This window comes from Budorcas taxicolor, chromosome 3, assembly GCF_023091745.1.
Source record: "Budorcas taxicolor isolate Tak-1 chromosome 3, Takin1.1, whole genome shotgun sequence".
Classification (NCBI taxonomy): Eukaryota; Metazoa; Chordata; class Mammalia; order Artiodactyla; family Bovidae; genus Budorcas; species Budorcas taxicolor.
In genome coordinates, this window is record NC_068912.1 from 47,039,113 (window position 1) to 47,065,454 (window position 26,342).

The window sequence follows — 26,342 nt, forward strand, 5'->3', positions numbered from 1 at the left end:
AAGCAACCTCAGTTCCTACACACATTTCAGGACCTCTGTCTTCTTCTTACAAGCCAATCCCTGCCGTAAGGGACTATCTGAAAAGGGATAGCACCTACTTGATTCCCTGGTGGCTCAGATGGTAAAGAATCTGTCTGCAATGCAGGAGACGGGGGTTCGATCCCTGGGTTGGGAAGATTCCCTAGAGAAGGCAATGGCAGCCTACTCCACTATTTTTTGCCTGGAAAATTCCATGGACAGAGGAGCCTGGAGAGGTACAGTCCAGGGGGTCACAAAGTTGGGCACAACAGATCGACTTTCACTTCACTTCAGATATTTCAACTACTGCCCAATCATCCTGAGAAAAACTTCACTTGAAGAAACTGCTCAATTACTAGTCATTCATGGTACAGGTTTTGTTTTTTTTTTTAAGATATTAGGCACATCTGCTGTTGCTAGAGTTCTTCTGTACTACAATGACACTTGAAAAAAAAATTGAGATTACTTAGCTTTCAAATCACCCTCATGTTAATTCAAACGTACACAATTATTTTTATTTACTAGACTCTTTTTTTGGAGATGACTAATTATTGCATTAATATAGCACACTGAAAGGTATTGCATACTCCTTCATTTGTTTTTAATTTCCCTAATGTGTGAGTTCTGCATACTTGTCAGTTAGAACAAACTTAAGGAACTTGAGTAACTGCAAAGTTATCTGACACCAATATGCCTAACTGCTGACAAAAGTGAACCCCCGACAAAAAATATTTTAATACAAACAGTACCCTAACTGAAACCATTTAAAAAGTGAAAACTGTAATTACCCTTAAGTTTTTAAATACCCTAATGTGCATCTTCCCTCCCACCCAAAGCAAAAGCAGATGGTGTGATTCTGTTTCTTCCCAGTAACATCAAGTATCCTTTGTTAAAACTCACAAAGTAGGAAATCTTTAGCAGACACAAAAGATGAAAGATGAAACTGCAGCAAGAGAGCATGGCAAATCCAAAAGATCTATTAGTGCAGAAGTCTACTGGAAAAAAAACAACAACAACAAAAGAGATAGAAAGAATTAACAAGATACAATAAAAGTTATGTCTTTAAAGCAGTAGATTGTAACAGGGTGGGAAATGTTTAATATGTGTCCTCCTGAAAAGCAGTTACCATCTTTCAAATTTAAAAAAAAAAAAAAAAAAACAGCTGGTATATTTTCACAGCATCTAGATTTATTTATGGTATAAAGTCATAGAATTGTATTATTATTATTCCTTTCCCACCCTGGCAGAGAATAAACATGAATTCAGAAGCACAGTGGAGTGAAAACAAAGAAGAGAGAGAAAAGGCAGCAGAGAAAGACAGAAAAGGTGAATACAGAGCTACAGAAGTGTTTATTGAGCATGCTACAGAGGTAAGCAGAGTACACACAAAAGGAAATTAAACAACCATCAAACCTCCCAACTTTGTTAGAAAATTAATTTTTAATTGTGCCGCTTTCAAACTATACTGAATTTTACATTTCTAAAGATGTAAAAACTCAACTAATAGAAAATATACATGACCATTCTGTCTACATAGATAACAGAATCTATGAATCTTGAAACTAAGTACATCAATTTCAAAAAAGTATTGGTCATTTAAACAGAATCAACAATTCAGATTGACAAGAACTGTTCAAATTAATTTGACCTGTAGATTCTGAGCCATGTTTTTATTAAAGTCAGATCTATTCCTAAATACAAAATATTTTGAAGATTTATTAAAACTGAATATTACAATGCAAGGTAAATTAAGACTAAAGGCACATAAACTTTGGTCCCACCTGGTTGTCAGTTTTAGAAAACTGCCACAAAATTAATCTTCCTGCATATTTTCGCAGTACACTTTCTTTTATCTTTGAAAAATACATGCACCAGTTCCTGAACTAGCTAGACCGGTCTGCACATGCTCAGAAATCCACAACCATATTCCAAATCTTAATTACAAACTAAGGATGGCAATATATATTTAAATGCACATAAGTCATGTCAACTTCAAAACATCTACGAAAAATATTCAGCCACAAACAAGACATTACTTAGTGCTGACATTTATATGATACATCCCACAAGAGTGTGTACAAAAAGGTTAAGATTCCACAATGCTTTTCCACATAGGGCTCAAACTTACAGAAATCACTTTGTTGTCTTAAGAAAGTAATACTCTGCATCTTGTTAATTTTAACTAATGCCTACATTCATAACAGAATCTAGACCAGAATTGTGAGATACAAAAGGCCAATGTTTTTTTAAAGCAATAAAGCCTAAGGTAGTAAAAACTGAAAAATAAAAAATGCTGCTTTATTCTTTCAATATCATGTATCTTATTTGATTAAATAAAGAAATATGACAAGCCGATAATTCAAAATAAGTTCCAAGCAGGAGGGAAAAAAAAACTTAACCTTTTTACACACCCCTGCCTAAACATATTGTTAATTCCCATTTAACAATGTGCCCTAGACAACCAATTCCTTTTCTCTAGTAAATGCACAACAGCAACACTAGTTTCCTTTTTAAGGCACGTATGTCAACTAAGTTGAAAAAGGAAAGTAAAATTAAACTAAAATTTCAAACAGACAAAAATGGCTTCCCTACAGAACAGATGAAAGAGAGCAGTTAATAACTCTGCCTTTACATACGCCATTTCATTTTATAACCAAGGAATGATAACAGCATGGAAAAAAAAAAAAAACAACAAAATCAAACTCTGGTCCCCACTTTTCTGAACAGTCAATAGGTGATGACACCAAACAATGTGATTCACCCTCCATCTTCATCTCCCCCCTTTTTTAAATTGTTGACTTGGAGAAAGACACTCTCAGATGATGGTTTTCACCAAGGTTATAATTATGAAGATCAATCAAGGCCTGAATAGCTTCTTCCACTGTTGCCATCTGAAGAAGAGCCATTTTGTGATCTCTTCTGAAACAAAATTATGAAATTAGATACTTCATAAAAATCAGAACGGCTTAAATACTTTTGCTCATTTCAGGATCAAAAGATATCTAGAAATGAAAACAACTACTTGAAGAAAACTTTTACTTCTATCAAGTCACTAATTTAAAGACAAGAAAGCTTGCTTACTGAAAAAACTTAAATGCTTTCACAGTGCCCCCAGTGTTAGCAAACAGTGTTCGGAGATCTTCTTCTGCTACTGAAGGACTGGGAAAATTAGATGGAAAAAAAAGAGTAAAAACATTATTAAAAAAATTTTACATTTTATTCCTAAAATGTATATCCTTAATAAACTACTCCGTCTTTAATACTTACGGGATATTGGATAGGTGAAGGGTTGCAGAAGGAGGGAAAATATTCTGAAAATTTTTGGATCCAGGTTTCTTAAAACGATGCAATGGGGAATTACCAAAATCTTTTGTTAGCCCTTGATCATCAAGTCCCTCTCGAGGTAGTTGTACAGTTTGATGTTTAGACAGAGTAACACGAATAATTTTTCCATACATCTTCTGTCCATTAAGATGATTCATGGCTATAAAGAGGAAGAATGCCTATTAATAAACAATATCAATATTCAAAGCAAAAATATTACAATAGTTCTTAGAATAGTTGAAATACCTAATTTTGCTATGGTTTTATTTTATTTTTATTTTTTTGCTATGGTTTTAAAATAAATCATGAATTTACAATAGCCACTGGTGACAAAACAAATTCATTTGCACTCAACAAGGCACTGAGGCAAAGAAGCCAGCTTCTTTCATGGAATGAAAATCCAGAATGAGTATCTTTCTTGACAGTCCTGCTCATAATGCCCAAGAAACTTTAACTTTTTCTCCCTTCTGCTCCATATCCTAATTGCCAAGCCCTATGAAACCCTTTCTCCTACTTATCCCTCAAATTCATCTATTTCTACACTTTTCACTGCCATTACTTTTCATCTTTATAACTCAAATCAGTCTTCCGATCTATCTTGTTGGATTTTTCTCTATGTTCCTCCATTTTATACAAATCTATGTCACTACCTGCTTAAAATCCTTAGGGATGAAGCCTCAACTTATTCTTCAACATGTCTTCTACATTTCTCAGTCTGACCCTAACATCTTTATTAAGCCTCCCTGAATAAATATTTTATTGATGATTTATAATACTAGTAACTTTGTTAGTGTTGAGAATCAAAGGATAAGATAAAAACCATCCTGACCCTCATGGAACTTACAGTATCTTAGTACTATCTTCCTTATACTTAAGTTTTCAGGTGTACAAAACATTTTTTTTTAAACAAATACTAGTATTTTGCCTTTAGCCTGGTGCATGCTTTTCTATTTATAACAATTTCCTATCTCCTACACTAACTTTCCTAAGCTATTTGTCAGTGTTACTTCCTAGGACCCTTTCTTCACTCTTCAGAAAAGGTTCAGAACCTTACTAGATAGTTCCCATACAGTTCTATTTCTTTTTATAAACTCATCACATTTTAATTATTATCCTCCTTCAGACTGTAAGATACATGAAAGCGGGAACAAGTGTCTCTACCCCAGCACACAGCACAGTGCCTAAACACAGAACACCACATGCCTACTTCTTGAGGCAGCAGTTGGGTTACTTTTAACTAAATGAACTGGTCTGAGATTAGAGAACAGTTATATGTTTTATGTTTTATTCAAGTAGTCACAACTGAAGAAAACCATGTCATAAGTCATATAGTTTAGCTAAACTGAACGTCTATTTGACTACTCAAATCAAAGTATTAGCGTATTAACAACAGAGAGGTAAAGACAATATGGAAGAGCAGGGAACTGAGAACAAAATCCCTACTCTCAAATGTTTTTAATTTGATTAGTACACTACAGTACACAGTCTGACACAGGAGATACCCAGAACTTGTTAAATCCATGCATCTTGTCATACTTACTTGTATAGAATAAACCAGTTAAATATAAAACAGGTCTGAAAAGGAAAATGCTATAAAAGTATAAGGTACCATTCTGAAAAATCTTTTTCATTTATAGCATCCCTAATTTGTAAAGACAAATTTACTCTTCCAGTTACAAGATAAAGAGGTACTAAGGATGTAATGTACAACATGACAAATATATTTAACACTGCTGCATGTTATAAATACTCCCTCTAGAGCACATTTTGCTAGAGTAGGTAAAGATCTATTATGAAAAACTAAGTATACTTTAGAGATGGCAGCTACACATGAACTAAAAACAGTTGAGGCTCTTTTGTAAGTAGTTCTTGAAAATATGAATTGGAGAAATAAGATAATTATTTTAACAAAGAACTACTCTTTGATACTTTCTGAGAATTCATTTAATCACTGAAGATCAGTACACTATTTCAAACATAATTTACAAATTCTATTACTCCTAGACTACCTAATTTATAAAAATTCTAGTATATTAATTAAATAGGCTATCATAGAAATGGAAACACCTTTAATGTCTGCAAAAATTTTAAAATTCTGGTCTAAAATGATTTAACATGGCCTCTAAGATTTGCAATAATTCCATTCACACTTGAATACTACTGACTATACCTTGCCATTTCTCCCTCCCATACTACTTTCTGAACATAAAAATATTTGCTTTTATTATAAAACAACTGAGTATTTCCCAAGTAGAGTCCCATGAAAACCAAAAAGAAAAGAGTCCATAAACAAAGTATGTTATATTTAAAAAAGTTTCACTGATTTTTTTTTCAATAGCACATACTAGTTTTGCATAGGATTTGTGTGTGTTTTAAAGGCATTAATTGTGTGAGTCCATATTTTTATGGACATATACTTCAAGAAAGCAAAATCTAACCTAGCAGCAATGAGAAATTTGCCACTACATATAGTCCCAAAACTACATCATGCTATTAGTAAGCAAAGCTTTAGTGAAAAGATAAAAATTTTGTCTTTTATAATTTATAAAAATTAGGGATAAAAGATTTTAAAATAAATACTGTTAGGCAGTGAATTGCATTATCCCAAACTTCATATACTGAAGCTTTAACCCCTCAATGTGACTATTTGGAGGCAGGGCCTTTACTGAGGGAATTTAGGTTAAAAGAGGTCATAAGGGTCAGGCCCTAATCCAGTAAGACTGATGTCCTTGTACAGGAAAAGATATCAGCACCTTAGAGGCTGAGGAAGGTTCCCAGGAAAGGCCATGTGAGGACATATGGAGAAGGTAGCTGGTCTGCAAGCCAGGAAGAAAGTCCTCTCCAGAAACCACATCTGTTCTCACCTAACTACTAGTCTCCAGAACTTAAGAATAAATTTCTGTTGTTTTAGTCACTCAGTTTGTTGTATTTTGTTATGGCAGCCCAAGCAGACTAATACAAGTATAGTAAATATTAAAGCATCACTTATTTAAACAGTCCTTATATAAGAAACCAAAAAGTATCCAGAAGAATTTGACTGAACAGGTACTTTCAACCATAATGACTGTGTATCCCTTATTTATAAGGGTAATGTGGAAAGACTGAAAGCAAAAGGAGAAGGGGGTGGCAGATGATGAGATCGTTAGATAGCACTACTGATTTAAAGGACATGAATTTGACCAAACTCTGGTAGACAGTGGAAGACAGAGGAGCCTGGTGTGCAGAGAATCGAACACCACTTAGCGAATGAACCACCACCACCACCACCCACATCTCACACAATGAGAAAAAAGAAATCAAACATTTGAGAATGCTTTGTCAACTATGAAACACTATAAAAGGCTTCTTATAAAGCACGTAACAATAATGGCAATGACTATCCCTAACCAGAATACAGAAGTGTACGTAAGCAGATAAAAAAGAAAGGAATAATGAGCATCTATGACATGATCAAGGCGCTTCCCTGGTGGCTCAGATGGTAAAAAATCTGCCTGCAATGCAGGAGGAGACCTGCTCTTGATCCCCGGGTCAGAAATATCACTGGAGAAGGGAATGGCAACCCACTCTAGTATTCTTGCCTGGAACATTTCATGGACAGAGGAGCCTGGCAGGCTATAGTCCATGGAGTCGCAGAGAGTCATACAGGACTGAATAACTAACACACACACACAATGACACAATCAGCACTTTTATATAATTTCCACTACAGACAGACATCTCCATTTTTTAAAATGGAAAGCCAGATATATAAAATTTTATACATTGCCTGCTGCTGCTAAGTCACTTCAGTCATGTCCGACTGTGCGACACCATAGATGGCAGCCCACCAAGCTCCTCCGTCCCTGGGATTCTCCAGGCAAGAATACTGGAGTGGGTTGCCATTTCCTTCTCTAATGCATTAAAGTGAAAAGTGAAAATGAAGTCGCTCAGTCATGTCTGACTCTTAGCGACACCAAGGACTATAGCCTACCAGGTTCCTCCGTCCATGGGATTTCCCAGGCAAGAGTACTGGTGTGGGTTGCCAGCAATACATTGCCTGGGCTACCCTAATAGCTGGTAAGAAACTGAATTTCAAACTTCTATCTGATGCCAAAGGCTAAAAGGTCTGGTTTATCATGCTGTTAGTCTGTGAATCTCACTGGATATAATAGCAAAAATACACTAGTTTCTACACCAAAAATGGCAAATTTCAAAATTAATAATGTGAGTACACACGGCCTGAAGTACCATCATCCCCGAATCTTAATGAACAGAATTATAAGCTAACATCATACTGACATTTACAGTCAATCACACTGTGAATATGCAACTACCTTCTGGATTTATCTGATTTGACTTTGTGCATGAAACTGAATGAGATGCTAATTAAGTGATCAATTATTTATCTAATAATATAAGTGCAACTTGTTGAAGTACATTTTAAGGTTCCAAAAGGATTAAAGTGGGGCATCTGGTTTAAGTTTTTCATTTTATAGTAACCTGGAATCTCTAAATTACACTTCATGTCACTCTTTACTAAGTTCTGTCAAATACTTTCAAATGACCTTAGAAGAATTAAATTAACATGGTGTTAATCAGGATTCCATGGACTATATTAACAGTTAACTTCAATTATAGGGAGTAACCAGAAATGAAAAATGCTAAGAATCTTTTAATACGTATATCATAATTCTTAGGTGAAACTGTTATTTCAATCTTGAAACCAAAACCTTTTTCCATTAAACTCCAAGCAAGAAATGGTAAGAGAATAGCAAAAATACAAATATGTTCATCATATACAACTATTCATGTTAAAATATGAAAATTAACATGACACTGTGAACCCTGGCTATTAATAAATGGTTTCTTCCTGATATAAAGGAGTTTGTTTTTATTCACAGGTTTACGTTATACATTTGAAATCAGACTGAAGCCGTATAGATGACACATAGTTTAATCTTACCCAGCTGTGACTGGTTTCCATCAGCCATCTGTATTAGAGCACTGTCTTTCTTATTGTACAAAATCTTCACACGCTGCACATCTCCATAAACACCTTTTTTGGAGCCACAGAGAGGTAATCCAAAAATGGAATTAATTTTTACATGCAAGTCAGCTAAAGATTATCTTTCTGACATATTAATGAAACATTCAGACATCAACATGATCACTCATTCAAACTCATCATTCTCACAAATGAATAAAGAAGATCAAGATTTTGAACAGTGAATTTTGAAAAGAATAATTTCTGATAAACCCTCAAAGCTATGTGAATGATATTAAATTAAAGACCATGCAAAATAAATCAGCATGCATTAAAACAAATTTTGTGTCTATGGAAAGTTTTAAATAGCAAAGAAAAATAGCAAAAGATTTACTATTCAACTTTAAGCCAAAGTGCTAGCTACAAATAAGAATTAAGGTGAAACAAAAATCAAATCAATAATAAAAGTATAGTGCTAACAATAACATACCGAAGAGGGTAAACAGACTTTGGGGCGTAACCATCTTTAGAAGGAGAGAAGAGCAAGCAGCGTAAGACAAGAAGAGAGAAGAGTCGAGGAAGAGCGGAGATGAACAGATCATCCATAACGAAGGGTGGTTCCCGCAGAATGGTGAGGTGGTCATGGATCATGGTTCAAGGCGGTTAATTGGGGCAAGTTGGTCCGAGGAACATTTGTTCAAGCACAGAAGCATGAACATAGGGAATGGAGACAGGGAATGAAGACAAGGACAAGGAAAATAAAGGATAAGACAGGGAAGGGAATGGGCATTTGGGAAAAGACAAGGAAAGGGAAGGTGAACACACAGGGAAAAGGATGAAATGGGGAAGGGAAACAGCAATGCAGAAGAAAAAAATAAGGAATTGGGGAACAAAAAAAAAATAAAATATAGGTCAGTACATAGGAAATGCAGGATTTGGTCAGAAAATGGTTGGTTTATGTACTGTACAAGAAAAACTGAGTAAAATGTAGTCATCCAAGACAAATATGGGTAAAGTACATCTATATCAAAGAGTAAATTACAGCATTTCATCTCAACATAGGGAAGGAAAGCATGCATAGGAATTTTAAACTTTGAACTTTTAACTGCATAAGCATGGCTGGTTATGAAATGCAGGCAAAATTCTTAAAAAGAAAAACAAAGGCACTCTGATTCAAACATTTTAGCATGCACAACTGTGAATGACTAGAGTATTAAATGATAAAATAGCTTAACGTTCATATTAACAGAGGCCAATTAAAAATGAAATATTCAAATTAAACATCATAAACTAATACATTGAGCTTCCCACATTTCATACCAGCTTCCATAGCAATCAAAATAAAATATACCAGACATAAGATGTACAACTAAAGAAAATAACTCAGCAATACATTTTATTTAACAGGGTGGGAGGGGTTTGGGGAGAGGTAAAGTTGAAAAATATTTTTAGAAGACAATGACTAATAACTGCAAAGAAAAAATTACTAAGAAAGACTGGAAGAGTGCCTCGTCAAGATCTTTGGAAGAACCTTCAAAGAAAAATGTATTAGAGTAGTTCACATAAAATAAGATTTAAAAAAATGCAATGACATATAAGCATGAAATGAACAAGCAAATAATTAGAACAGGCAAAGAGCAAAATTGTTTTACAGTTACATCTGCAAATTAGATATTTGCCTTTGAGAACAACAAAAAGATAAAAAGCCAAACTACAGTACTTCACCATATTTTTCTTAGGAAAAATAGGTAGTTAGTTTAAAATATATATATATATTAAAAGAGATATGACTAGCTACAGAAATAAAGTATTACCTAAACAAGTACATAGATTTTATTTGGAAGTAGAAACACACAGAAAATACTTTGACTAATGAATGTACATAAAAAGAAAGGCAAGTGCAAAATGAAATAAACATGAAAAACTTTCACAAATGAAATGGAGTTAAAAAATAGACATTAGAAAATTATTTTACTAACCTCTTCATTTAAATTGCTAACCAACAGGACTGTATTGCCACCAGCTGAGACTCCAGGCATACCCACTCGGCCAGCAGCAGCTGCAGCAGCTGCTGCAGCAGCGTTTGGAATAGCCAAAGGACTCAGAGCTCCTGGAACAGCTGCAACAGGAAGCCCTAATTTTAAAATAAAGCATATTTTACGAAACACACACAAGTCGTTTACAAAAACCAATTTAAGCACGATGGCTGATGGCTTGGGGCTGACCGTTCCAAATGGTTCCTGAAAGTTACTTTTTATAACATTTAGAAAAATTGGTTGTTGTAAGTAGCAGAGAAAATTCACTGGTTTCAATGAAATCATTAAGTATTAGAACCAAGATACATACCTGTATTATGTCACAAATTAAATATATAACATTCCATTTCCTATGGAAAAGCAAACAAAGCAAAAAGAATATACTTCCAAGTCAGAGACTTGTAAAATTCACTTCCATGGTTCACACAGTGAGGAGTCAACTCTAAAAAAAATAACAAGTGCTATCTTCTTCATAAACTTACTTGAAATCAGACAATTATAGCTCACAAAACATATACAGCAAATCCTTCATTCTTAGAAACAAATCACCCTGAACATACATTATATAATGTATTCAACTGACCTAAAGAAAATCTTAGCAAAATTTGTCTTCCTTAATTCCATACTCAGGTAGGTATAAGTTTTTTAAACACAACACTTGCCCCACAGAAAGAATAAGAAGAAGTCAATATAGTGCACCAGCATTTTCCTATGCTTTACCTACCACTGTGAACATTTCCTTCTTATTTCTAGCGTTCTACTTTCCAGTCTTTATTGCTCTGTCATCTTCAGGATTCTTCATTTATGCCAAAGAATTCCCTTTGTCTCAGCATCTTTAATCTACTTTTCAACAGTTAATAAACTTTGATTCCTTTCATTCCTTATATTCTTACACACTAGCTTATTTCTTAATAAATATTAGTTCACTAAAGAAACAAATTACATGTTTTTTTTTCTTCCCATGATAAAGGAGATAAACATTCAACCTATATAAAATTAATTCATGACATACCTGGGTAGAACTGGCCCTTAGTACTGTTGTCCCATAAGTTCATGTTTTATTTCTTCTTTTCAGCTTTCTTGTACATGTCATAAGGATGTACTGTTAACTCTGGTGTCAGATCTTACTCTTTTAGCCAAGTTTGTTTATGTGTTTACTTTACAGAAACTACTAAGACCTTTTATTGGCAGGCTGAAGCTTCTTCAGGATTGACAATTCTTAGCCTCTTTAGTTTTCGACTTGGAAAAATTTTCTCTCTGATTTGCTTTGATCTTTACTGAGTACCTTTCATCAGTGGAATGGTGTTTCTCATATACATTCAAGCTCTGGGTGAGTTTACAGTTTTTCTCCCCCAATACAATATTTTGGGAGTCCCCCCTTTTTATTATTTCTTCACTTTTATTTTTTAGACTTTTCGCTCTTTGTTTTGGAAAATTTCCAACATATACACAAGTACAGAGACTAGAATAATGAGCCCCATGTATCCATCATAACTGTTTAACAATTACTAACTCAAGGCCAATCTCGTTTCATTTACTCATCAATTTTATTTTTAAAGTAAATGCAGAAATAAGGATCTAATTTTAACACAGAAACTCCTCATGTCTCATAATTACTATACATACTAAGTAACCTTTAGCACCTCGTAGTATCTACCACTTATTCTATGGTATTACCAACCTCCATGTCAAATACCATAGACCCCATTATACTTCATAGGTTGTTTCCATTTAACATTCAATGGATATCTTAAAATGCTGCCAATGTAACGATACATTCCAAATTCCTATGTACTCAGTCATTTTAGTTCCTGCATACTCTGAGATATGTAGGTTCCCAAATTTATAGTTCTAAGTAAGTTTTCTTTGTTAATTCAAGAAAAACTATTAATTAATGAAACACGTATAAAACATCAATATTCGATATATCAGTCTACACACAACAGTCTAGGTAAACAAACACTTCATTTCTATAGAAAACAGTTTCTTCTAAAATATATCTCTACCATGCCAACACACAATTAAACAATCATAAAACTTCACCAAAATATTCAAAGACAATGGAAATTTTGTTCAAAGAAACTTTAAGTCTAGGATTTGTAATGGAGATACCTTGGTAGTAGAATATTACTTAAATCATCAAGCCTTATCGTGAAAAAATAATCAGAGAATTAAAAGAATAAGTAAAATTAATTTAAAATAGTAATTAAGAATTAAAGTCTAGGCTAAAGCCCCTTTTCAAGTGTGAAAAACCTGATTTTAAAAAAAGCCAGAATGCCAGATTTTAATAAATGTTACACTTTAGTAAAAACGAGACTATTAATTTTCTCATGAAATTTTGTGACTCAAAGCAGATACAATTTACTTCCTTCTAGTAAAGTAGCAATGGAAAGCTTAGCAAAAAGTGGAATGTAAGCTGTGACGTCCCCAATGTTGTTGCTACTGCCCAAATGCTACTTCACAGTCTCCATATTTCTCCATTTATTCTTACCATGCTACTAAGCCAGATGATCTATCATCTTGCCAAATGATGTGCCTTCATTTTAGGCAGTCCAGAGCATGGTGCAAAATACTTTCAGAGATGAGGCAAGTCACTGTGCTTAGTGCCACTAGCGTGTACTTCTCCTTCACTATTCCTTCTCCCAGGCTGGTAACTTAGAAAAACTATTTCAGTCATCTTTTGCAGTTCTAAGTCACTAGAATAGTCTTGCAGTTTTTACTGGACCTTTAAAAGCCTCTGAAGATAGATCCCACAATTTCTTTCAGTATATTCTTCTCTAAAAATTCTGTCAACCAGGTAAATCTCAACATCTGCTACATAAAAACAAAAACCTACAAAGTATTTCATGATGCACTATTTATACTGTAATAATAAACTCTGGAAACAAATTCTGTATTTTTCATAGTAATGTTAACTTCTAGCCGTGAGAGAAAACAATATACTTACTATCTTCCTTTTGTAAAAAAACACATAGAGCATGTTATACACATTGCCTCTAATGGATTACTTTTAGCTGTAAAAATAATTTTAACGATGAACATCTTTAAGGTAGCAAATACGCTGTAAAAAACACTATCTATGCATACTGATGATGGGGGATAAAAACACCTGTTTTACTTCTAGGACTGCTACTGTTGTAAGAATCAAGTAACATCAAAGAGCTTCATATACTGCCAGATGCTAAAGAAAAGGAAGGTGTCACAGGGATCCTTTCTATGTGAAATGATTTTCATTAGCTGGGCCACCCAGCATTTTGAGTGATTCAGCCATTTTATAAATTTCCTGTAATAGTTCTGACATGTTACCAGCCATGCCTCCACTGAAACTGATGGCCACACTGCCGTATATCTATCTGATAGAGACTCAAAGTCCATGGGGATGAAGTGATTTTAAGTTATACATCTATCCCTCTATTCCCTCAGGTCACATTCTGCTGAGGCACACAGACATTCCTTGTCCATCACAACAGAAGAAAGAATTAAACTGTTTTTGATAACTTCTCTTAAACCACTTGCCAATTTTATCTGTAATTTTTAATAAGCTTATTTTAGAACAGTTAGATCTGTAGAAAAATTAAACATTCTCGAAAGTTCCTATAACCTGGGCACCCCTTTCCCCTCATTATTAACATCTTGTAGTAGTATGATATACTTGCTACAATTCATCAGCCAGTATTAATATGTTGTTATTAAAGTTCATAAAGTATTCAGACTTCCTTAATTTGTATCTAATGTCCTCTTTTCCTGGCTTCCCAGGTGGCGCAGTGGTAAAGAATCTGCCTGCCAAAGCAGGAGACACGGGTTTGATCTCTGGGTTGGGAAGATCCCCTGAAGAAAGAAATGGCAAACCCACTCCAGTATGCTTGCCTGGAAAATTCCATGGACAAAGGAGCTTGGTGGGCTACACTCCATGGGGTTGTAAAGAGTCGGACATGACTGAGCACAGAATGCATTCATATCTTTTATTTCAGGATGCTATGATTAAATTTAGTCATGTCTCCTTAAGGCTCCTCTTGACTATGGCAGTTTTGTCTATGCTTTTTAAAGATACATAATTTGTTTTATCCTTTCATTTCCTATTCTAAAACTTCCATCCAATGTCAATTATACCATCATCTTTTGATCTTATACTTCTTTGCCCTGTTCAACATATCTATCTGTTGACTGTTATTCTCACATATGACTCAACAGAGGATTGGGTGGTAGTCGGACCTTTGAGGTTTATCCTAATTCATGTAGTATAGGGTCCTGGGTGGGGAGGGCAGTTTTTACAATATATTTCCTGATTTGAAAATAAAAATTTTACCTTTGACAAGAATGACAACTGCTATTCTTTCCTGAAACAACCCATTCCTCCTCTCCCACCAACTTTCCCTTCAATTTCTATTTTGCCCTCTAGAACCCATTTTTCTTTTGTCATTAACAATTTCACTTTTATTCAATATGTTCCTCAGAGAAAACGTTTAACTAAAAGTTTGCTTGATCCTAATGAAACTTCTCTTATAACCCTCATTTTTATCTCCCTAAACTCTTCTCCAAGGGAAATAAGGGATGTATTATTCATCCTACTATCCCACCATCCAATGTTACTTTCCAACTGCTGTTCTACTACCACCAATTAGAATGCCTTTGATGTTAATATCATGTAAACATCTCTTATCAAAACAGTCACTGGGATATTGTTTCTCATGATATAAAGACTTTCACACCTTATTTCCTTCTCGCTCAGCTCTTGTCATCCTGCAATCTGTCTGACATGCTGGTCCCATGATTCCTTCTACCGTGATTTTACAATATCAATCTATTTTATCAGCTTCTTCTGCTACATCTTTGACTTTCTTCTTTCGCCATTCATTGCTAACATTTAAATCCTCTTTCCTGACTTCATTCTTCCATCTTCTTGATTCTACTTCTATACCAACCACTTAAGCCATTTTTAGACTATATGATAAATCCACTTCCCTTTCTATTCTCCCTTGATTAGACTTTACTATGTAGCTGGAGCATTTTGGCTTACTTGCTACTAATCTGTTAATGCTCTACTATGCCAGGCTTGGATAAATTAAATCTTATATTGTGGACATGCCTTCAGCTGGGTTTGTAAAATATTAAAGTGAAAACACACACACACACTCAAAAAGCAACTGAGTCCACATTTTGTTATTCAACATTAGCTGATTTACTAGCTTGTTTTCAAGAATTCCCTAAAAATCCACTAGACTCCTGTACCTGACCCTCATTCTTATGTTCAGCAAATATCTTGGAAGACTGAGATGAGAATTCCCTCAAAATGTTCAACCAATTCACAACTTCTCCCTTCTTTCATCTGTTCCCTTTTCTTTATAAAGATACAAATGGTGAGAAGAAAGAACACAGACTGTAAAAAACTGACAACTTCAGTTCTGGCTCCAACTCTGCTCCTAAATTTCTATGTGAGCTTGACAGAAGTTCCTTTCAGTTCTCACAATGGTCCTAAAAATTTTCTATAGATTTTGCCCCAACACTTCCACTATTCTCAATCCAATCTACTACAATCAATTCTAGGATTTAAGCTAGCCTTCAAAACAAATACTAGCTAATATGAAATTAGCACTCATTATATGTCAAGTATTGTGAAAAGTTCTCTGTATGCATTAACACATTTAATCCTCACAACACTAGCCTTAGAATATGATATTACTATCATATCCATGACTAATGCAAAATCTAAGACAGCAAAGCTGAGCCAGATTTTGAATCGAGGATGTCTGGATTTTGAGCCTACCCTCGAAATGATTATGCATACTTCCTTGCTTTTCAACTACCATCCCATTTCTCCTTCCTTCCAAGAATGTGTTACTTCAAAGAGTAAATATTTTATCATATTTATATTCCTAATTCATTATAATTTGATTTATATCCATTCTTATGAATAAGAATAAACTTTATGGTCACTACTAAACTGAAAAAGCACTTCTAATTTTAATCTTATTTTATCCCTTGATCTCTTGCTTCTTTACTTTTCCCACAACATAAATGTACACTGCTTAAAAGTTTTAAGACTTTAGCCCTCCTGCTCTTTTACACTTGGGAATCTTAAACTAAAGTTGTTGTTTGGTGTTTTTTTTTCAGTTTTATTGAGAGATAATGGACACATAGCACTGTATAAATTTAAGGTGTATAGACAGCATAATGATTTGACTCATACACCATGAGATGATCACCACAGTTAAGTATAGTGAACATCATCATCTCACAGATAAAAACAAGAACAGGAAAAAAATCTTTCTCCTGTAATGAGAACTCTTAGGATTTACTCTAACTTTCATATATAACATATAGCAGTGTAAATTATATTTATCATGTAATACTTTATAACCCTAATACTTATCCTATAACCAGACGTTTGTATTGTTTGGTCCACCTTTATCCAATTTCTCCCCATCCTCAAGCCCTCTGTCTGATCCAATCTCTTTAAACCAAAGTTTCAAGTATCAGTCCACTGGCCTTTCAAATTCTCAACAGCAAAGAACTCTTGCCTAAGTCCTAGGAATGAATTTCCCACTGTCTAGGTACTTGTCAAGTTTAACTCCTAGTGAGTCATCATATCATAAATTCTAAGTCTTACTACTTTTATGTTTAATTTTCCTCATGTTTCTTTCTTTCCACTCTCATTTCTATCCCTAGTATAGATTCACAATTTTATCTTACTTAGACTAATAGTCTCCAGTATACTCCTTAGGATAGATCCTGTCCCAAACTTCATGCTTTTTCTCCTCACTGCCTTTCATGTTTTCCTATGCCCCTATGCCTCATTCACAACTGAATACTTGTCACTTCCTAAATATGCAAGATATATTCTTCATCACATCTGCTCATGTAGTGTTTTCAAAATCCTTTCTTCTGGACTTCCCTGGTGGTCCAGTGGTTAAGAATCTGCCTGCCAATACAGGGGACATGGGTTCAATCTCTGGTCTGGGAAGATCCCACATGTTGCAGAGCAACTAAGTCTGGGAACCCCAACTACTGAGCCCGAACTCTAGAGCCCATGCGCCACAACAAGAGAAGCCACCTAAGGAGAAGTCGCACACTACGATGAAGAGTAGCCCTCACTCACTGCAACTGGAGAAAGCCCTCACACAGCAATGAAGACTTGGCATAGCTGAAAAAAAAAAAAAAAGTAAAAATAAATAAATCCTGTCTTTTTATCCCAATCAAATGGCTTTTGGCCTACAATGCGCTTCAACTCTCTCCTTTGGATGATAAAGTGCCCGTTCGATTATACTCTAATACTATTATAACTATTACATATTTCAGTTTGCCTCATAATAGATATATAGTCAGATACTTGCTGCCAGATTATAAGCACAGAAATTGTGCAATTTTTCTGAGACCCTATAGTACCCAGCACAGTGCTAAAACCATCAAAAATGCAACAAATGAATTAAGCAGGATGCTACTGAGTTGAGGCAGAATCCTTCTAGGAATGTGAAAAGCTCAGTGCAATTAAGAAGGGTAAGAAAAATTCACAAGGGGGCAAAAAAGGAAAGGAAGACTAGGAGATAAAATACCATTTTAAAATTAACAGGAAAAAGAAATATTGACAAATGAAAAGAGAAATATGAAGCTAGGAAGAACTCACACAAAAAATCTAAATGAAATTTCCTATATGTATCTATTGTTTTCTTGGTGCATCTTTAGAGACTCAAAACCTTCTGCATAATATTTACCTCCTTCAGATAAGAGGCGCATTTCATACCTGGTCACAAATACATACTTTTTCTTCTACTAATTGCAGAGATAGCAGTAATATACTTCAGAAGGCTTTTCTTTTAGTCATACCACATATACATAATTGTCAACTCTTAAAAGCAAAAATTTTTTAAGATTAAATTTACCATCTGATTTAATTTAGAATTATCTTCTACATCCAAAGGCCTTTGAAATTGATTACCACTGAACTCAGGCTGTTTAGCTTTAAAAATATGAAGCCAGAATAAATAGGAAAAATGTTTTCAAATATGTGACAGGCTATCATGGAAAAGGAGAAGGTAAACACGGGATTAATAAAAGAAATTCCTTAAAGCTACAGCTGAGAACAACATAATCAATGACCATAACAAAATCAGTTAAGCAAAGACTATATTATCACCCATTAGGATCTTGGGAATGAAAATTTGTATCCAAGATAGTTAAAAAGCAGCCTATGAATTAACATTTTAGTCCTACAGTTAGGAGTTTATTCCATTTGAGAGTGCTGGTGCATAAGTAAATGCCAACTGATGCATTAATGTTTTTCTCCTAATGTTTACAGCCCATTGTATCTTCAAAGTATGCTATTACCATTTCATTTGCTCAGAAGACAAAAAAAAAAAAAACTTCAAGATTTAAAACGTTAACTCAAGTATTATTTAAAATATACTAAAAGAATTAAACTCTTTAAAGGGCACTGCTTCAAGTTAATTTGTGATTCACAAGTGAAAATTTTATCCAAATTTAAAAATGAACAATTCAACTTCAGCTCTTGCAACTTCCTTTTTAGAAGAGATATTTTAAAAACTGAAAAAAAATTTTTTTTTAAATTCAGCCATAGAAAAATAGAGGATAGTTTAATAATCCAAAGAACTCAACGTTTTCTAAAAATGCACACATGAAAAAGCAGGCAAGCTCAACTACGGTTTCTAAACTCTTAGATGTTAAAACAGAAATAAAATGAGAAAATCAAAGTTATTGGATAGGTATTTTCATGAACTTTGGATGAAAAAATTCTGATTTATGTTGAAAATTATAAAATACTGGCTTTTAAATTATGTAGTTTCTAAAAACTTTTGTTAGTTTGAGACTCAGTGATATACTTTAAAATGGGTGTGGTTCAGTACTTCCAGGAAATATTTCTAGGATGTTTTCACATTTGTGAGTAATTATTTTGGTCTCTTGGAGCTTTCAAATGTGACTGCAGTAAATCAATTATTTGGTGTGATTTTCTGGCCATAACTGTCTTTGCTATAATTAGTCTTATAATGGAATATTATAGATTAGGATTTTGCTAAGTTTAAGATTTTGGTATGTAAATTTTAATGTATATTTTGTGAAAAAATAAAAATATAAATTCAGTTTACTATCATATAATATACACATGTATATGAATGACCATATATATATTGGTTTACATATATCATATGTATATGAATGATCACATATATATAAATACACAGGCACACAGCTCCTATTCTGGATCCAATTATAGAGTAGGTATATAAGTAATACTCATATTTGGTTTTGTAATCATGAAATAACCAGGTTAAACACTGGATGGACTTGGCAACAAAAAATCTGTCATGGCAACAGAAAATATCTCACTATATATAAAAAGAAGGAAATTAAAACTACAGGCTTACCAATTTACTATATGCATGACATTAGTCTACATCAACTCCATAGCGGGAAAAAAGGCAGGCTAAAAGTCTTAGCTAATCTGTAGCGCATTTCATTTTAATGTTTATTGGAAGGACAGATTGTTGGAGCCACACTGCCTGGCTGGCTCAGGCCCTCACTAATGATGGGAATTGGAGCAAACTGCTAATCAATTTGTGCTCCAGTCTCTAAATCTATAAAATGCGGGCAATAAGGATAAATTCATTTAGGAATGGTGAGGATTAACTCACAAGAGGGTTAAGAATGATGCACTGGCGTATACTCAATAAATGATAGGCTATTATCAATATCCATATGCATCAACCTTTTGGTTCCTGAGATTGGGACAATTCCATTCTAAAGCACAGTATTTTAAATGCTTTTGCCTCAAAACATATGAAATGAAGAACTGTAAGCAACAAAGGTGGAATTTAAATAATTACTTTTAAACTACTTTTCTGAAAAGATATTCCTGTGGTAGGAACTATCCCAAAAAGGATCTCCCTAAGGCACTTTGATAGTGGAGCCAAACTTTTATAGAGAGAGAAAACAGTGGTAGGAAAAAAGCTAACCCCTTCTATCAATACCAATCATCCAAAAAACATCACTCCGTAGAAACTGGTATATGTGTATTTTTAAGACTCCTTTTTCACCAGCATTTCTTTCTAGAAAGTGTGAGTCCTTCAGTCGTGTCAGACTGTTTGAGACCCTGTGGACTACAGCCCGCCAGGCTCCTCTGTCCATGGAATTCTCCAGGCAAGAATACTGGAGTGGACTGCCATTTCCTTCTCAAAAGTATTTATTTACCTATATCACAAAGATGAACTGTAAGTGGCCTTACAATATACCAAGTGGCAATTTTATTCTTTCTAAGCTCTGGTGCTATTGAATGGTTTGGTAAAAACACTGAAACAAACAAGAATTTCCAAATAACATTCACCTTTGGAGGATACTGAAACCATAAACAACTTAAATTTATTACAAAGTATCTACAAACAACACTAAATATATTTCATTTTGTAAAACACATACACAAAAGGAAAATCACAGGCAGCACTTAAATATATTTGTTAAGACAATATTCAATTACTGCTCTATTAGCTCAATACTAATCTCCAATTTTGTAGTTCCCTGCCCCCATCACTCTATTGTAATGGGATACATGAGACAGTAATGTTTTCACAGAAGATGTTTTTTACTGCATGTCTACGGAATCATATCACAAAAGGAATGAAAAGACACAGAGCAAACATACATATGGATACAAGGAAAAAGATGCTAACTTTTTGACTGAATTAGTAACACACTGGTGGAGGGTTCCCCCCCACCCGCCACCACCACAGTTAGTTTTAAGAGAGAAGTGATTTTAGTCCATTAGGTTTTATGAAAAAAGTTTTTATGCTTCCTGGTTATTTCATGGGATGAATTCTTGTTTGAGATAAATATACCTAAATTTGATTAGCTCTCTTTAGTCCTTTAACTCTTTAGTCCTCTTCCATTTTGGGGCCATTAAGACTGAATAATAATCATATAAATAAATTAAAAAACACTCACTTCTAGGGTAAGGTCACCATCTCAAACCACTCTAGGGCTATCAAAATCTGGAAGTAATCAAGAGTTTCAAGTTTAAAGCAGAAGTAGGGAAGAATCTAGTCTGTACCCACTCATACATAATAAACTAAAAACAAAAGCTGGACAGAACTTCTTCCACTAAAAATTAGTAAATAAATTCAAGAACTTAACTGTCCTGCACAAACCGTAAAGAGCCCTAAGTTGACAAAGGAACAATAAACACTTTCAACAAATTATTATAGAAGAAATGTTTATATCAGAAGAAAAATCCAAAATTTGCAACCTCCAAATGAAATAAAGGCAGCAGCCATTAGTCGATACTAAAACCATTAGTAGAAAAATAAAATGGAATGAACAGAATGTCACCACCTGAAACCACAATCTTAAAGCATCACTAAAATCACTAAAAGTGACCCAACCATATATTTTATGCTTCCAACTGAGATCACAAGGAACATGTAAGTAACAGAATCTGAATCTCATCAAGCTTTTGGAGCTAGTTTCTTATTTATACAAAAGATGCAGTGGACTGAAGAACAAGCTAATGCTACTATAAGAGGGAATAACCCGGCCAATCCAGACTGTGGTATTTTCTAAAAGGATATAACTAGGTTTCTATAATAAATAAGTCAATGAAACTGAGGGCTGGGTGGAAGGAGAGGACTTTAATAACCTCTATATAAAAACAACCTCTATATTAATAATCTTCAGAATAACAGACACTCAGGAGACATAGCTAACAAATGCCATATGTGGCTCTTGAAAAGATCCTATTCTGAACAAATCAACCCTTAAAAAACGTTTTTGGAGACAATTGGGGAAATTCAAGATGAACTGGGTATTCAACATTAAGAGACCATTCTCAATTTTGGTAAGTTTTATGATCAGATTTTAACTGATTTCCATCAGGTATGGTTGGTAAGAAAATGTCATTATTTTAGAGAAATTATGGAAATGTTTGAGATGACATAATGTTGAGGATTTGCTTTAAAATATAACAGAAAAAATGAACAGATATAACAAGTGTGGAAACTAGTGAATTGAGATGATGAATATATAGGGTTTATTACATCAGTATATGATAAAAAAAAACTTTAATAAAAGCTTTTTAAAAAAATCACCATGTAAATAACCCATTCAAAAAAAAGCGTTCACAAGTCATTTAAAGTAAGTTTTAAAATATTAAGTTTCAAAAAAATACTTTAAAAACAAGTTTGCTTGTTAATTTTATATATCATAAACACGTAGAAAAGAAAAGCAAAGTAAATTCAATTTACAGTTAAACTGAACATCTATCAGTGGAACTCTATCAAAGCAGAGTTACAAGGCATGAATAAAAGAAAAGTATTAAAATAGTGGGTCAATAGCTATGAAGAATGTTTTTATAAGAACACTAATAACTGTGCTAAAAAGCTAAAATAAAGCATCTAAAATATTACATACTTTCTCTATAGCAGTAATGCTCAACTCCCACTACATAGAAAAACCATCTTGGAATCTTAAACAATTACAAATGCATGGAACCCCACTTGTAGTGATTTTCAGTCTAGGGTAGGGCCTGGTGACTTTGATGTGAAGGAAAACTGAGAAGCACAGATCTATAAGGGTTACAGATTTACCTAGATGGTTGTTACATCTATTCTCAATCATCAATTATTTTAACATCAAAATATCTTATACAAAGTTTGCTTTTCTTTTAAAACTATATGATGAGAATGGCTGCTCACAGAAGGCTCTAAAGTATTCTTGCAATGTATTAACTGCCTTAATTTTTAAAATGTAGATAGCATGATTATGAAAAATTATTTTCAGCAATTTTCTAACAGTGATCCACCCCTTAATAAATCAACTACACTTCTTAAACATGATAAAATGATCATTATAACAACATCTCAATTTATAATCTCAAGGATTTTTGGTCACCTGGTTCTTTGATGTAGAATATGAATAACTAATAGTCTGCCAGGTTTGTGATTATGTATTTAAACATCAGATTTCTAACTAATTACAAAGCACTCATCTCCATTCTTAAACTGCGTTTGTGACGACAGTGATTCTTAACTGAAAGAAAGAAGCAGAGAAGCCACATATAAATGCTAGTTTTAAAAACTTACTGTGTAAAATAAACCAATTAAAATTTATAATATTGATTTCAAAATGACTAAACTCAGTCAACTGCTTAGATACAAAAATGATACAAAATAAAGTGAATCCCCTTAAATATTTAGCAGAAAAGAATTATCACCTACTTATCTGTTTCCCTGGTGGCCTACAATGTGAGAGACTCAGGTTTGATCTCTGGGTCGGGAAGATTCCCCGGAGAAGGAAATGGCAACCCACTACAGTACCCTAGCCTGGAAAATCCCATGGACGGAGGAGCCTGGTGGGCTACAGTCCATGGGGTCGCAAAGAGTTGGATACGACTGAGTGACTTCACTCACTTTCTTTTCTATCTGTGTTCTTACAGAATTTTTTAAATATAGGGATACCTATAAATTATTTCACTTTGAACAAGTACTGCTTAAGAAAGACTCAAGCTGAAAATGGATCCTATCAATATTAGTTTGTTGTAATCTGAAGTCACCTGACTGATACCAATGAAAGCAAATAAACAGAGAAAAAAATTTAGTCACCATTCCAGAAGGTATGACCTTACTAAAGCAATATTGCATGTCACTAGTCACTACAGTGTCTGCTGACTACTTTACAAAGTAAAATAGTAAGTAATTCTTCATAAAGATTATACTATCCACCAAAGGTGAGTGAAGGGGGCGGGGGTACAAAAAAAGTTACCTTAATGTCCTATAAATGGAAATGTTTGGATTATGATGAATTATTTTAAAACATCTTTTTCCATAACCGGCCAATCTACAGTAACAGAATAAAGCTGAATGCTTAGCTCATAAAATATGAGCAAAATATCCTTAATATACATTTAACATGTGTTGTATATTCCGAAAGAAAGAATCCACACAACCAATTCAGATTTGTAAATATCTCATGAACATTTAGAAATTATAAACTAGTTCATAAAATGGTAAAAATTAAAATAATCTGACATCCTTATTAATACCCTAGCAAATAAAAGTATTAATACTCAATGCTGAACAGGAAAAAGTAGAATAGCCAGCCTCATATACCATGTATGTTAAATTAATTATCACCATTCTGGAAAGAAATTTGAAACAAGAATCACAAGGCTTTAACATTTCTTTGACACAATGATTCTAGTTCTAGAATCTAGTCTAAGTAAATAAAGGACAAAAACGTTACATACAGGTATTGGTGGTCACAATGCCATTTATATTAATGAAAAGTATGAAGGGAAACTAAATGTCCAACATAAATCCAAAAGTATTATATATCCATTAGCAGGCTATCTTGCTATTGTAATTACTGTTTTTCAAAAAAAAAAAAAAAAAACCTCAAAATGACAAACACAAAACTGCAAATAGTGTGATTTTAGTTTTTTACAAATATGTATTTACATAACAAGAAAAAATATATCAAAATATATGTAGTTATCTCTTATGAATTATAAATAAATTCCTTTATTTGATTTTTAGAATTTATAACTCACCTTTCAAAAACTATTTGAGGATATTTAAAATTTAAAAAATCCCAGTGAAAACCATTAAAACATGTAAACAATGAAGTCATTTAATAAAGGAAGATGAATTCACGTATTTTCACCCCAAAATATTTTTCTATGTTGACACTATATGGTAGTTTAAGTGTGCAAAAGGTATTATGTTTTTAAAAAGTATATACCGTTATTACAAAATACTTTATTGCTAAAAAAATGCTAACTATCATCTGACAATGCTGGGCTGCCACAAACCTTCAATCTGTAAAAGAACACAGTATCTGTGAAGCACACTGAAACAAGGTATGCCAGAATATTATATTGAAATCTTCAAGACAGAGCAGCAAGAAGACACCAAATTAATTTACTAAAAACTGAGCAACTTTACTCACATTCTTTTAATGCAAAAATGTAGAACACTTGAGAAATGATAAAAGCACTGAATAAGACAAAAGTTAGTTATGCCAGGACTGTATAATCTTTTATGAGAAAGATTTATTATTTCTTATTACTTTAAAAAAGAATTCCATGAAGGTCATTACAAGAAAAATGATAAATTCCATAGACAAATCCATGACTCTACCCAGAATCCAAAAAACATACATGAATTCATCAACTACCCCTTCCAATGGGCAAATACACAAAGCTCTTAGGGTCCAAGGAAGTGATTATGTGTCTAAGAAAGTCCTATGTTTGAAACTAGCTGAAATTTCTCAGTCTTTTACCATTGTTTCTTTAATGAGTTGAACATAAAATTTTAAACTTCTTAGGAACACGATAATATCTTCACATCATCTTCTACTTTGGTTATTTTAAGAATTAAATAATGCATCTGCCAAGTACCTTGCAGAACCCCTGGGATCTAGAAGCTATTAAATAAATGTTGATTTTTGTCTTTTCTATAAGTTCTATCAGTAAAAGAATTAAGAATTCATAGTAACAATTATAAGCAAAGGCCATGTATCATTCATTACTGCTTCATTCTAGACTTTAAAAAAATGGTACACCATAAAATAGTTAGTATTATTTACTTACAAGCCAAGTTGAGGAAATAAAGCTTTAAACTAAGCCCACATACTGATGGAGATTCTCTCAGGAAAGAATGTTATCAACCTAAAGAATTCATTATGATGATAAACTGCTATAACTTCTGCAAGTTGTATTAGACAATCAGAATAAGGGGTCAGTTTTGTCTAAAATTATCAGAATTAATTTCAAATAGCAAATGCTTCTCTTGTGCATTAGTGTCTCTCTGTTCATAGATGATGTATCACTTATGTAACATATTTATAAATGGATAACACATGTTATATATCCACACTAAATAAGTATTTCTAAAAATTATTTTATTTTAATGCTTTTTCTTTTTAAATTAATGAATATAAGCTCAGCTTATATTCATCAAACTCTGGGAGACAGTGGAGGACAGAGGAGCCTGGCATGCTACACT

The 26,342-nt window shown here is 33.6% G+C and overlaps 1 protein-coding gene across 1 annotated transcript in view; it reads right to left on the reverse strand.

The window, feature by feature from the left end:
• Nucleotides 1-1,292: 1,292 nt before the first annotated feature.
• PTBP2 (polypyrimidine tract binding protein 2) overlaps nucleotides 1,293-26,342 on the reverse strand; it is an 84,610-nt gene continuing 59,560 nt past the window's right edge. The window contains exons 9-14 of the mRNA XM_052636691.1: nucleotides 10,285-10,439; nucleotides 8,796-8,829; nucleotides 8,285-8,377; nucleotides 3,286-3,502; nucleotides 3,100-3,177; nucleotides 1,293-2,937 (exon numbers count right to left, since the gene is read on the reverse strand). Coding sequence (XP_052492651.1) covers nucleotides 2,805-2,937; nucleotides 3,100-3,177; nucleotides 3,286-3,502; nucleotides 8,285-8,377; nucleotides 8,796-8,829; nucleotides 10,285-10,439 — 710 coding nt within the window. The 3' untranslated portion in view covers nucleotides 1,293-2,804. The remainder of the gene's footprint in view (nucleotides 2,938-3,099; nucleotides 3,178-3,285; nucleotides 3,503-8,284; nucleotides 8,378-8,795; nucleotides 8,830-10,284; nucleotides 10,440-26,342) is intronic.